The sequence below is a fragment of the Rhinatrema bivittatum genome, chromosome 16 (genome assembly GCF_901001135.1).
Source record: "Rhinatrema bivittatum chromosome 16, aRhiBiv1.1, whole genome shotgun sequence".
NCBI lineage: Eukaryota > Metazoa > Chordata > Amphibia > Gymnophiona > Rhinatrematidae > Rhinatrema > Rhinatrema bivittatum.
In genome coordinates this window covers 10283614-10297933 of record NC_042630.1, presented here as the reverse complement: position 1 = coordinate 10297933, position 14320 = coordinate 10283614, and the positions used below count along the sequence as shown (strand labels likewise).

The window sequence follows — 14320 nt, the reverse complement described above, 5'->3', positions numbered from 1 at the left end:
GACACACATCTGTGTTTTCATGTTGATGGTCTTGGAGAAGGTCTGTGCATGGACAGTGAGAAACTGGTGGGGACAGGTTGGGAAGACGTGGTGGGGATGGCCTTGAGGGGGCTGCAGTGGGGACAGGCTGGGGGTCCTTAAATGTTTGGTGGTTAGAAAGATATACACTCATCCAAAAAGGATGGGAACCCCTTGATCTAACTTAACTAAGCGCTCTTAAATTTGTTCTTTTTCTAATCTAGTTTAATTTAATGTGAATCCCTGCCTAATTCCCGGTCACTAAAATGATCTGTTTTAGTTAACTTAGCACCAGTGAGTTGAATTGATTTGATCTTGATCCTTCGACTGTTTGTTGCAGGCGTTGCTCCAACCAAGCTCTTCTGTAGCAAAAGACAGGGTCAGACCATTCTAATGTCTGGATGGAAAGCAATCCATGCTGTGCACACCCCAGTGGAGTGAAACCTGTGGAGGATTACTACTTGAACAGGTGACCCAAGGAGAGGAAATGCTTCGGATGTATTTCAGAGACAAACACATGCGCAATGCACATACCTTTCACTGGGAACTGGTGATAACATTTAATATTTCTGTATTTCTGTCTCTCTTCAAGATTAATTGCAGTATTGCCCGAAGAGCTCATCAGGGTAGAGCACAGGACATGCTAAGTGGCTTACTCAGAGTTACACATTGAGCACTGGATTGGGTGAAATTAAATTGGGGCTGTCCATTTTAATAGCTAGGCTCTAACTCCTATGCCACACCGCTGACACCAAAGCTGGTAAAGATACAGGTTTCATCCTGGGTTACATTGCTGCGCTTACCAAGAAGATGAATCAATCCTCCTTGAGCTACTTCATTCTCCTCGGCTTCTCAGACCTGTCCTTCCAGTTGCGGTTGGCCATATTTCTCATCCTCTCTGTTTTCTACTTGGTAACCCTTCTGGGGAATATTCTCATCATCATTCTCATCACAATCGACCCCCACCTCCACACCCCCATGTACTTCTTCCTCCGGAACCTCTCCTTCCTGGAGATGTGCTACACTTCCGTCTCCATCCCCAGACTGCTTGCAGACCTTGTCAGAGAGGACAGAAGCATCTCTTTTCCCTGCTGTGCAGTACAGTTGTACTTCTTCATCTTTCTGGGCACCACGGAATGTTTCCTCTTTGCTGTCATGGCTTACGACCGCTACACGGCAATAGCCAATCCATTGCGGTATACAGTAGTTATAAACAGGACACGATGTCTCCAGCTGGCCACAGGATCCTGGGTTGGGGGAATTTTCTTGGCTTTGGGACAGGCTATTTTAATATCCAACCTTCCCTACTGCAAGTCCCATATCATCAATCATTTCTTCTGTGATGTTCCACCCTTGGTAAAGTTGGCTTGTGGGGACAAATACCTGGCGGAAATTGAGATCTCTCTGTACAGCACAGTGGTGGTGATGGTCCCATTCTTGTTGGTACTTCTCTCCTATGTGTGCATCTTGGCTGCCATCTTGAAGATTGACTCCTCACAAGGACGGCGCAAAGCTTTTTCCACTTGCGCCTCCCACCTGACCTCTGTCTCCCTTTTTTACGTGCCTGGAATTTGTGTCTACGTGGTACCAAAATCAAAATATTCTCTGGACAATGACAGGTTGCTGGCTTTATTCTATGCTGTGATAATACCAATGCTGAACCCCCTAATCTATAGTTTGAGGAATAAGGAGGTAAAGGGAGCCTTAAGGAACAGAATGAACAGGAAACTATGTTCACAAAGATAGGGGTGCTGGTAGTGGCATGGATCTTATCTGTTTCCACAGACTTTGGCGATCATGGTCTATCAAGTGACTGTGATAATTCTTGGCAAGATACCGGGGTGGTTTTCCAAGGTGTTCTGCACCCCAAACACTGATAAATTCCCAGGAAAATAAAATAAAAAGCCAGCAACAAAGGTCCCTACCTACACAGGAATGCCACCTTCTCTGGTGAGGATCTCCACCAGCACTCCTGAGTGTACAGGCAAGTTTTTACATACATAGGCTGGTTTCAGGTAAGACCAGTACAAAATCGGGTATTTCTCTCTACCTGACCCATAGCAACGAAAGTGACATTGGGGAGAAGGGTTAGAAGAGCACTTGTGCCCGTTTACACATAATAGGACAAATCTGAAACAGAGAAAACAGGTCAAGAGAGACAGATAAGATGAAAGATGACTTGGAAGATTGGTCTAGGGTTGGCCAACTGAGCTCTAATGGAAATAAAAGCTAAATCCTGACTTTGGGGAGTAGAAATTCAAGCACCAAATTACTGATTTGGAGGGGAGGAGCTAGCTGTCACCAGACAGGAGAGAGGTGAGGATCACCTCTGGCAACTTCAAGGTAGTCAGTCAATGAGAGAAAGCAGTTTTGAAGATTATTTTTCCCCTTTACTCCTCCACCCCTCCCCTCCCGCGATGGTGTTTTTGTGACACATGATATTAAGTGTCACTGGACGAAAACGCTGGTTGTCTGTCCAGACTAGATTGTAAGCTTCTCGGAGCAGGAACTGTTTCTTCTGTGAAACAGTACAGCACTGTGCACGCAATGTAGTGCTTTATAAATGTGTATTAATAATAATAAAATAACCACAGAATTCTAGAAGATTGCCCCACTGCACTACGGAACATTCTGTCACACAAAGTGTGTTTCTATCACCATTTAAATGTCCAAACAAAAAAACCCCAAAAAACTGTTGCAGTAAAGGAAGTAGAAATCTCAACATTTGGTCATGTTTATCAGAGCTGGGGCACAGAGAGACAGAGGTTCGAGGTTGCCCGGATTCCTTGGGAAACACCGAGATTACACTTTCGGGCTTTCTGTGTTCGGCAACTACTGCTGTTTACCACTGCTCATTCCTAGACCGCTGCAGTCCTCTCCTGCTGCCACTAGTGGGGGCTCATTGACAGGTCTAGAGCCGCCATGTTGTGGCTGCTGTCCATGGTGCTGAAGAGCAGGTCATTCGTGCTCAGACAGCAAACAGTGCTCAACAGTACGGTCACGTGGTTGCCCTGTTAATCTACTTTGCTAGGGAGAAATAAAGCTGCAGATGAGATCTTTTTCATTGGACTAAATGGATATGTGACAAGCTTTCAAGAGCTCTGCTCCCCTCATCAGATAAGGGCAGAGCAAGCTACAAATGATGTCAGAATAGATAAGTAAATCACAGGTTGTGTTACAATGGTGGTGTGATAGGGGTCTCTTGGTCACTTTTCAAAGCTGTAAAGAATTATAAAGTTAAAAAAGGAAAGGGGAAGGGTGATATATTTGGAAAGAGATAGGAAACAGCAGAGTTTGCAGATACAGAAAATCTAGATCTGTAATGGATGAGGAAACCAGTAGATTTCGCTGGAGTCCGAAGAGTAGTAATAAAGTTGCCCAGGTCTAAGCTAAGACACACACACACACACACACACACAAACGCACACAAGCAACACCTGAAGGCACTCTTCTTGCATACAACTTCTATCAGTGGAGGGAGACTTTACTACCAGTGCAAAACACATTCTGAGCTCCATCGTTCCTTGCATCCCTGTAGCATCCAAGTGAAAGAAGTGATTGAAAACCTGTACCCCCAAGCTGATCTGTCTCGGGGGACCTGAAGCTCAGACACACATAGGCCTTGTCTGGAGCAATCATTCTTACATGGGGGTCTTAACAGCTTTCAAAAAGATGCATTAGGGAGACCGATATACTTCTGTTCTGTTCTGTTCTGTTCTGTTCTGTTAAAATGTAAACCGAATTGATCAGTAATTCTGTTATTGGAAAGTCGGTATATAAAAATGCTAAATAAATAAATAAATAAATACTTCAACATATACATTTCAAAATGCAGCATATCCTTCTTCAAACATTTTGCTTTTTATCATTATAAAAACATTTTAACTTTTTTTTTTCTTGACAATGGATTACAATAAAACATTGAATTCTATTTCTCAGGGTCTCCTAACCAGTGATGAGCAGCCGATTTGTTATCAAGGCTCTCTTGTCAGCCCCTCATTGAGATACACTTAGCAAAAAAAAAAACTAATTTAACGAGGGGCTCCCAGGAGTCCTCCTTCCCCTCTCCCCCAGCACATCACTGCTAAGGACGCCTCAGAGATCAGCCCTCAGTAAATGTGTGGGGGAGGGGGGGAGGTGCATATACCTGTATATGCAATGAATTAAATGCACTGATTTCATCTTCCTTTTCTTCCTGAAGAGCCGAGACAGAGGTGTCTCCCAGCTTCACAGGTGGTCAGAGGGTGTAATGGAATGATTTCTGGCTCCTCTGGCTGAGGATGCATTCAGAGGTTAGGTTGCATGGATTCAGATTTCTCACCCAGAAACAGGACTGGTTGCAAGGCCACAGGCCAACCTCTGAGTGAACTCCTATGTACTGTTTTGCACCGTGAAAATGCTTACAATCAGGCAAGAATCTGTTCTTGTAGTTATCTCAGTAGTTCTAGGGTGAGAAAGAAGGCGATTAACTTATGCCGGAGTCTGAGAGAGTGAAGGACACACACAGCCGTGCCTGAATTTGATAAAAGCAAAGACGGAGGGAACATTGCAGCTCCCCCAAGCATTTACAGGCCAATGCCACATCACGCGCATAAAAATGTTCGCACGCATCCACCTTTCCTGGGCATGCGATGCTACGTTTTAAATGAGCTGCCACGTTAAAACGGGATGCGTTCGGCTAAAATTATGCGCCTCTAATGCTCAAAAGCATCGGGCGCCTGGGAAAACGGAAAACGGACGTCCAATACGAGCATCCGTTTTATTCTGCCGCAGACAACTCATACGCACAATATACCAGCATGCTTTTGGCACGTATATTATGTGCCCAGAAATATTTTTTTGTTAATTGAGCCCTTACAAGTTTCCCCTAATTTTAAGCACTGCAAGCAATAGAACTTAATATCACAATGATTCTGTCGTAGGAAGCACAGAGACCAATTTTTTTGTTGTTGCTGTTTTTCATGTGCTCTTGACTCGCGCTATAACTTAACGTCAGCTCCAGGACTGGTGATAAATTTGCCGTGTTAAGAAGTGTTCGTTGGTTGACCGGCGATTTTTTTTGCACTGGGGGTAATACCTAGTAGCCTCATCTACGTGGCATTTACACGTGATGAGCGCTATTGGCTACGTGTTTGTTTAGAAGCACATTTTGGATGTGCTAATCCCCTCATTGCATCGGGTGTTAGTCTAGCGCGTCCAAAATGCAAGTCCAACCGCAGGTTAACCTGTGCGCTAGGCTAAGCACACTTTATTGTATCAGTCCCTCAGTGTATAAGGAGAAATAGCAGCCAGAGAGAGAGAGAGAGAGAGATAATATTGTTATTATCTGCAACAAATTCTTCTGTATGATCTGATTTTATTTTTTCTATCTTTTTACTGCTCAAATAAACTTACTTTCCTAAGTACCTGGTGCCGTGATGTACTGAATCCAAGTTTGTGTGTGGCTATTTGTGTCAGGGATAAGCTCCTTGGTTCAAGCCCCCAGGTATAACCCCTGTAATTGTGTGTTTATATTGGGAAAGCCCCCGAGCCAGTCCTGCGTGCATGCAGGTGACAAGCCCCTCAGGTAACTCTCGGTGTAGACCCCAGCGAGAGTAGCCCCCAGGCCAGAGCCCCTGGGAAGAATGCCAGTGTGCAGGGTCTGAACCCGGAACAGAGGGTTTACAGGCTGATGGACGATTCTGCACATCCCAGGGCCTGCGTATGGGACGGGAGAGGCAGATCATATCTCAACAACATGTGAGAAAATGCAATCAGCCAGACAGAAACGCATTCTCCCAGTCCTCCAGCAATATTTACATTATCAAAAGCCCCTCATTCCAGAGTCCCAGATTCATGAAAAAAAAAAAAAGCAGCCTGGGTGCAGTCATCTCCATCAGCCCGTTCCCCATTCGTTTCTGAATTTTGCCCTGCTTGGATCATGCCATTGCCAGCAGTAAGAGGGGAAAATTTTCTTCCTCCTGGCACATTTTCAAACTGAAAAGAAATAAAGACTTAATTTTATGTCACTAATAAATGCTTTATGGGAAGTTTCTGTCTACTGTCAATCTGATTTCTTATGGTATCAGCGTGTCATCAAGTGCCTGGCTCAGTAGACATGCTCTCCGGCTCATGATCCTCCTGCATTCAGTGACACATAATTAGAGGTCCTGCTGGTGGTGGCTATTAAGGCAACTAGATAGTTCGGCATCTGGCCACAGTTAGATGGCCAAAGAGGGGTGAAGGGGTGAAGGCTGGAGGAGCAGTGCTGTGTACGTACGCATGCTGCTTGATGCTCTCCTCAGGCATCTCTGCTAGTATCCAGAAGGTAAGGGGACTTTTTAAACCCCCAACCCTCTCACCTCCCCCAAAACAAACAAACACATAATCCGTATCACTTGGAAAACTTTTGACAGAGCAACTAAAGAGAGTGATAGAAACAGGAGTACTGCAAGGCTCTGCCTTGTTGGCAACACTTTTTAAATAATTTTTGTTCAGCAAAAATGCATATTATAGCGATTGAATGTACATTCGCTTAGAACAACCAACCTAGAAGCATAAGAAATGTCATCTCCAGAGCAAACAGCAAATTTGCATCTTATTTTAGCATTTTTCTCCACACACACTCCATGCTCTTCTCAGCATCCCTTCCCCAACCTTCCCATCAGCTCCATCAACCTTCACATCAGCTCCATCAACTTGGATATCAGCTTTATGCCGACGATACGATTTTTAGTGCCCATAGTGTTAGAAACGCCGGTCGCGGCGGCCCACGGCCGGGTGTCATGGCCGCCGGCCGTGGCGGGCTGCGACCAGGGTCGGGCCGGCAGCCACGGCGTCAGTAAAACTCACCCGAAGCATCGAGAGTATCAGAGGCTCCTGCGGTGGCAAGCAGCCTTCTTTTTCAACTTCTTCGCGGCCGCTGCCGCTGCCATGCCCGGCCACATGGTTCTCAGTCGGTCCGGCTCCTCCCCCTCAGCCTCCTAGGAGCCGCGTGCGCGGCTGAAGAGAGAATTTAAAGGAGCCATGACAGGAAATTGTCATTGCTCACCCTGGGACTCCTCCCTCCAGTTCCTGTATTTAAGGCAAGGTCTGATGCTCAGACCTTGCCTTGGTATTGAGGCTCTGTGCTTGGTTCCTGTGTCTGTGTTCCGGATTCGCTCTCCATCCCGCTTCTGCTTCTTCTCCTCGTTGGACTGACTCTTTGGCTCCTGACCCTCGGAATCTGGACCCTTCTCCTTCATTGCTCCTGGATTGGCTTCAGACCATTCTCCATCTGCTCCTGGACCGGCTCTCGACCTCTCTCTGGACTTCGACCCTTGGACCGGATTTGGACTATCCTTCGACGTATACTCCCGGACTGATCATGACCTGCTGGAGGCGCCAGCCATCTGGAACCCACGACCTGCAGGATGCACCTGCATCCAGACCATCTTCAGTCTTCAGGGAGTCTCCTAAGTCCCAGCAGCCGTGTCCCTGCGGGCTCCTCCTGGGGGGATCACGAGCTTCCAGGGTTAAGCCTTCATCTAAACATCTTCAACAGGCCTTGCCATCCGACGGTAGAGACCGAAGAGGGTTGACTTCTTTTTCGGTAGTGCTGACTCTACCTCGGAACAGGGGTCCACTTTCTGATTCATAACAGAATACCAAGGCCATGGACCCGGCAGAGGCCTCAGCTCGCCAGGCCATTCGTGGACTAGCCCAGAAAGTCATGGAGCAGCAACGCATACCAGAATCCATGGCGGCTTCCTTGGAACGACTTAATGCCCGTCTGGATTCTATAGCTACAGCTCAGGCCATCCCGCCACCATTGCCATCGGTGGTGCAGAGTAATACTCAGTCCGTGATTCCATTACCGACTCCTTCACGTTACGCCGGAGACCCTCGCTCATGTCTCCGGCATAACGTGCAGTATGCACGACCAATGCAGTATGCACTTTCATCTTCAAGCCTCCCTCTTTCCAGATGATCTTACCAAAACTACATATATCCTGTCGCTGTTAGAGGGTAAGGCCCTGGCCTGGGCTTCTCCCTTCTGGTGACAGTCGGATTCAGTCCTACAAAATCTTCCTAAGTTCTTGGAATTGTTTCAAGCGGTGTTTGACGATCCAGGGAAACAAGTGGTTGCTGGTTCCAAGCTTTTACAACTTCGTCAAGGAGGGCGACCACTAGCTGATTATACCATTGAATTCAGGACCCTTGCATCTGAACTCCATTGGGAGGAGAACTATCTCCGGTCCATATTCTTAGAGGGTCTGTCACGCAGAATAAAAGATGAAATGGCAGCCCGAGAGTTACCTCAATCCTTGGACTCCATCATGGACTTGGTAACCCAAATCGATCGACGACTACAGGAAAGAGCTTGGGAGGGATCAAGCACGAGAAGGCACATAGTGGGTACCACTCCTTCTCGCTCTGTTCCTGCCTCCCAAACTGCATCTAACCCCAAAGGAACTAAGGAAGAACCTATGCAATTGGGTTGAGGCTCCCTTTCTCCTGAAGAACGGCAAAGATGCCGCAAGGCAGGCCTCTGTCTCTATTGTGGAGGAGCAGGTCATCTCATTGCCCGTTGTCCAACACGTCCGGGAAACTCCAAAGCCTAGGCTCCATCAGAGGAGTAACTCTAGGCATCACCTCTCCAGCTCCCCCACTAACTCTGCATGTCACCCTGGGTTTTGAAGATCATCGGTTCTCCACTCTGGCTTTAGTAGATTCTGGAGCTGGTGGAAATTTTATTCTACAAGATGTGGTAGGGCAACTACACATTCCTACTTGCTTGTGTCCAAAGCCATTAATTATATCCTCCATTCATGGAGATCCCCTGCCGGGGAGGATAACTCATCATACAGTTCCGATGGAGTGTCTCATTTCACCGAACCACACTGAAAGTATCTCCTTCTATATCATCCAGAGAGCCATCTATCCTATAGTTCTTGATATTCCGTGGTTACAACAACACAACCCACAGTTCGACTGGACATCTTTAAAACTTATCCACTGGGGCCCAGCATGCCAGGGGACCTGCATTAACGGATCAAGCTCCTCCTGTAGCTTCATCTGTACCTCCAGGCTTGAGGGTCTGCCGCAATCAGTTTTCGGACGTTTTTTCCAAAAAGGCTGCTGACATTTTGCCTCCACATCGAGAATTAAATTGTAGCATCAATCTGATTCCTGGTGCTACCCCACCACAGGATAGGATCTATCCATTGTCGGCCTTGGAGACCCATGTTATGTCAGAATATATTCAAGACAACTTATAGAAAGGATTCATAAGGCGCTCTAAATCTCCAGCTGGGGCCAGCTTCTTCTTTGTTGGAAAAAAAGATGGGATCTTGCATCCATGTAGAGACTACCGTGGGCTAAATGCCATTACCACCGCTTATAGCTGAACTCTTCGACCGTCTACAGGGGTCCAAAGTGTTTTCGAAGTTGGATCTCCGAGGAGCATATAATTTAGTCAGGATTCGTGAGGGAGATGAGTGGAAGATGGCTTTTAACACCAGAGATGGACACTATGAATATCTTGTTATGCCATTCGGACTGACCAATGCACCTGGCGTCTTTCAGCACTTTATTAATGAAATATTTAGAGACCTGCTCTATGTCTGCGTGGTAGTCTACCTAGATGACATTTTAGTTTTTTCCTGTGATTTGCAGACACATCGTCAACATGTTATTCAAGTACTACAATATCTGAGAGAATATCGACTCTATGCTAAACTAGAAAAATGTATTTTTGAAAGAGAAGCTTTACCTTTTTGGGAGTATATAATTTCTAAGCAAGGTTTTCAAATGGACCCCGCTAAATTAAAATGCATCCAAGAATGGCCTCAGCCTAGTGGTCTACGTGCACTCCAGTGATTCCTTGGATTTGCAAACTACTATCGTAGTTTTATACAGAACTTTTCCAAGCTGGCTGGGCAAACATCAAGGCCTGGCCCTTAGAGGCTGTAGAAGCCTTTCAGGTTCTCAAAGAATCCTTTCTACAACAACCTTGCCTCCGACATCCCGTTTACAGTGGAGGTTGATGCCTCCGCTGAAGGAGTAGGAGCTGTCCTGAGCCAAAACAATGCATCAGGAAAGTTTCATCCATGCTCCTATTTCTCTAGGAAAGTTTCTCCAGCAGAGCGCAATTATTCCATTGGCGACAAAGAACTTCTAGTTATCAAGCTTGCGTTCGAAGAGTGGCGACAGTGGTTGGAGGGGGCACAACACGGTATCACTGTCTTCCCGGACCACAAGAACTTGGTATATCTCCAACAAGCTCAATGCCTGAACCCGCGTCAGGTTCGCTGGGTGCTTTTCTTCACACGTTTCGATTTTGAGCTACGATATCGACCCGCTAATAAGAACATCAAGGCTAATGCACTGTCCCGATCTTTCTCCAATGTTGACATTGAGGAGCCAATTCAAAATATTATTGACCCAGCTCGCATTATCCTCTCCGCAATGTTCACAGTCCCACTGGGCAAGACTGTGGTACCAAAGAGGCTTCGTACTAAAGTATTAAAATGGGGACACGAATCTCAGTTAGCCGGACATCCGGGTAGAGTTCGGACTCAAACGCTCTTCCAACAATATTATTGGTGGCTCGACATGCACAAAGATATTCGTGCATATGTAGATTCTTGCCCAACTTGTGCAGAACACAAGATTCCTACTGGGAAGACATGGGGACTTTTACAGCCGCTACCTATTCCCCAGAAACCCTGGACACATATTTCCATGGATTTTATTGTGGATCTTCCGCCATATGAGGGCAATACAGTAATATGGGTGGTTGTGGATCGATTCTCCAAAATGGCCCACTTTATCCCGCTTCCCTCCCTCCCATCTGTTCTTCGCCTAGCCCAACTGTTTATGCTCCATATTTTCCGCCTCCATGGCCTCCCACAGCATAGCATATCATATCTGATCGAGGCCCTCAGTTCATGACCCGTTACTGGCTCAATTTTTGCAAGAAATTTAACATTTCCCTGGACTACACCACTGCGTTTCATCCTGAGGCAAACAGACAGGCGGAACGTACAAATCGTACGATAAAGCAATTTCTTCAGATGTACGTCAACTCCCGCCAGGACGATTGGGCATCGCTTCTCTCATGGGCTGAGTTCTCTCATAACTCACATATCTGCTCCTCAACAGGGACTTCTCCGTTCCAGATTATATTTGGACGACATCCCAGGCCGCCTCTACCTTTGCCCTTACCAGTACCATCCCCGGCAGCTCAGCTTACCAAAGTACAGTTGCGGTGGCTCTGGATTCACACCCAGCACATGCTCCGGAAAGCTGCCCATACCCCCAAGACATTCGCTGACAAGCATCGGCAATCAGCTCCACGGTTTCGTCCAGGACAGAAAGTGTGGTTTAACACCGGCATATCCGGTTGCGAATTCCTTCTATGTGATTAGCCCCACGTTATATTGGACCTTTTCCTGTACTGCGACAGATTGGTCCTGTGACTTATCAACTCCGTTTGCCGACCACCTTGAAGATTCATAACTCCTTCCATGTGTCCCTTCTGAAACCATTGGTACTCACTTGGCTTCCCAGAAAGCTCCTGAAGTACCACAACATAGGGCTGAGGATGAGACCATATACCAAGTATAGGAGGTTCTGGATGTCCAGAAAAGAGGCAAAACATGGGAATATCTTCTATTGTGGGAAGGATTCGGACCTGAGGAGAATTCTTGGGAGCTTGCTAGAATATACTGGATACGTCTCTTCTCACGAACGTTCACGTTGAACACCCTGGAAAACTCAAGCCTTCTCGGGGGAAGCCTAAAGGAGGGGGTACTGTTAGAAATGCCGGTCGCGGCGGTCCACAGCCAGATGTCATGGCCGCCGGCCGCGGTGGGCTGTGACCAGGGTCGGGCTGGCAGCCATGGCGTCAGTAAAACTCACCCGAAGCATCGGGAGTATCAGAGGCTCCTGCAATGGCAAACAGCCTTCTTTTTCAACTTCTTCACGGCCACTGCCGCTGCCATGCCCAGCCACATGGTTCTCAGCCGGTCCGGCTCCTCCCCCTCAGCCTCCTAGGAGCCGCACGCGCGGCTGAAGAGAGAATTTAAAGGAGCCATGACAGGAAATTATCATGGCTCACCCTGGGACTCCTCCCTCCAGTTCCTGTATTTAAGGCAAGGTATGATACTCAGACCTTGCCTTGGTATTGAGGCTCTGTGCTTGGTTCCTGTGTCTGTGTTCCGGATTCGCTCTCCGTCCCACTTCTGCTTCTTCTCCTCGTTGGACTGACTCTTTGGCTCCTGACCCTTGGACCGGTGGTGGTGATCTTCTGTTATTAACTTGGACTGGCTCTGGAGCGTTCTCCTTCATTGCTCCTGGATTGGCTTCGGACCATTCTCCCTTCTGCTCCTGGACCAGCTCTCTACCTCTCTTTGGACTTCAACCCTTGGACCGGATTTGGACTATCCTTTGACGTATACTCCCGGACTGATCACGACCTGCTGGAGGCGCCAGCTGTCTGGAACCCATGACCTGCAGGAGGTGCCTGCATCCAGACCATCTTCACTCTTCAGGGAGTCTCCTAAGTCCCAGCGGCCGTAGCCCTACGGGCTTCTCCTGGGGGGATCACGAGCTTCCAGGTTGAAGCCTTCATCTAAACATCTTCAACAGGCCTTGCCATCCGACGGTAGAGACCGAAGAGGGTTGACCTCCTTTTCGGTAGCGCTGACTCTACCTCGGAACAGGGGTCCACTTTCTGATTCATAACACATAATCCCAAACGTGATTGAAGCATTTAAGAAAGTAATTTTCTGCCTTCAAGCTGTTAGTGACCGGATTGCAGATTCTCACCTTGTTTAAAACATAGAGAACACACACATTCTTTATCTGGAGAAGTCTCCTACTTCTGTTATACCAGCAAGTTTAATGTTTCAAGGTATTTCAATAATGACCTCTAATCAAGTTCATCTTAAATCAATCCTTTTGCAATGCGATCTGAAAATAATAGTCTAAATTAGACTCCCTTAAATTTCCTGTATGTTTGTTTACCATATACTACACTACAAGCATCACAAAAACCTCAAAATTCAACTGCACCTTTCATTTGCAGCGCACTTATGAAAGATCATGTCTCTCATCCTGTTTAAGTTGCATTGGCTCTCATTTTCTTGGAGAATAAAATTTTAAATCAATTGAACTTAGGGTGGGTAACAAATATTTTAAAATAAAAAAACTAAATAAGAATTATGCTGGTTTTTAAGGCTGCATGTGTCTGGCTCCACCTTCTTTTAATATGTTGTTAAAAACGTTTCAACCGATTTGGTCGCTGAGATCAGCTTATCAACATTTTATAGATGAAGCACACCAAACAGAAATGGCTAACAGAAACCAGACAGACTTCATTCTCCTGGGATTCACAGACCTGGGGGGCCTGGAGATCATCCTCTTCGGAGTGGTCTTAGTTGCCTACTTGGCTACCTTGATGGGTAATCTCCTCATCATCCTTGTAACCATGGTTGAATACCAGTTGGAGGCCCCCATGTACTTCTTCCTCCGGAACCTCTCCTTCCTGGAGGTCTGCTACACCTCCGTCACCATCCCCAAGATGCTCAAGAACTTCCTCTCCCAGGATACAAGCATCTCCTTCCTGGGCTGTGCCTCTCAGATGTACTGCTTCATCCTCCTTGCAGTCACCGAGTGCTTCCTCCTGGGGGGTGATGGCCTATGATCGTTATGTGGCCATCTGTGACCCGTTACGGTACACTGCCATCCTAAGCAGGAGACTGTGTGTCCAGTTGGCAGCTGGCTCCTGGTTAACCGGCTGCATCTGGTCACTGGGGGAGACCGCCATGGTCCTCAGCTCCTCCTACTGCAAGTGCAATCACGGGAGCCACTTCTTCTGTGAGATCTCCGCGGCATCTTACAGTTGGCTTGCACTGACACATTTGCCAACGAGGTGACGTTGTACACCACCTGCCTCTTGGTGGCACTGCTGCTCTTTCTCCTCATCCTCTTCTCCTAGGCCCGCATCCTTGCCACCGTCCTGCGCATTCGGTCTACAGAGGGGCGGCTCAGGGCCTTCTCCACCTGCACCTCCCACCTGATCTCCGTCTCCCTGTTCTACGGCACTGGGGCTGTTATGTACCTGATCCCCAGGTCCAAACACTCCCTTGAGAGAGACAGGCTGGTGGCGCTCATGTAACACAGTCGTGACTCCCCCTGCTGAACCCTTTCGTTTATATCTTGAGGAACAAGGAAGTGCAGGGAGCACTCCAAAAACTCATTGCGAGGAAATATTTTTGCAAGCTGTCTGAAAGCATCAACACCATTTTCCAATGAGATCTGAGCATGCTCCAGGTGA

The 14320-nt window shown here is 47.2% G+C and overlaps 1 protein-coding gene and 1 pseudogene across 1 annotated transcript; both read left to right on the top strand.

The window, feature by feature from the left end:
* Positions 1-828: 828 nt before the first annotated feature.
* Positions 829-1764, top strand: LOC115078587 (olfactory receptor 5A2-like). Its single transcript, XM_029581519.1, has one exon. It carries the CDS (start codon positions 829-831, stop codon positions 1762-1764), a length of 936 nt encoding a protein of 311 aa, XP_029437379.1.
* Positions 1765-13333: 11569 nt separating this feature from the next.
* LOC115078585 lies at positions 13334-14298 on the top strand (annotated as a pseudogene).
* Positions 14299-14320: the final 22 nt, after the last annotated feature.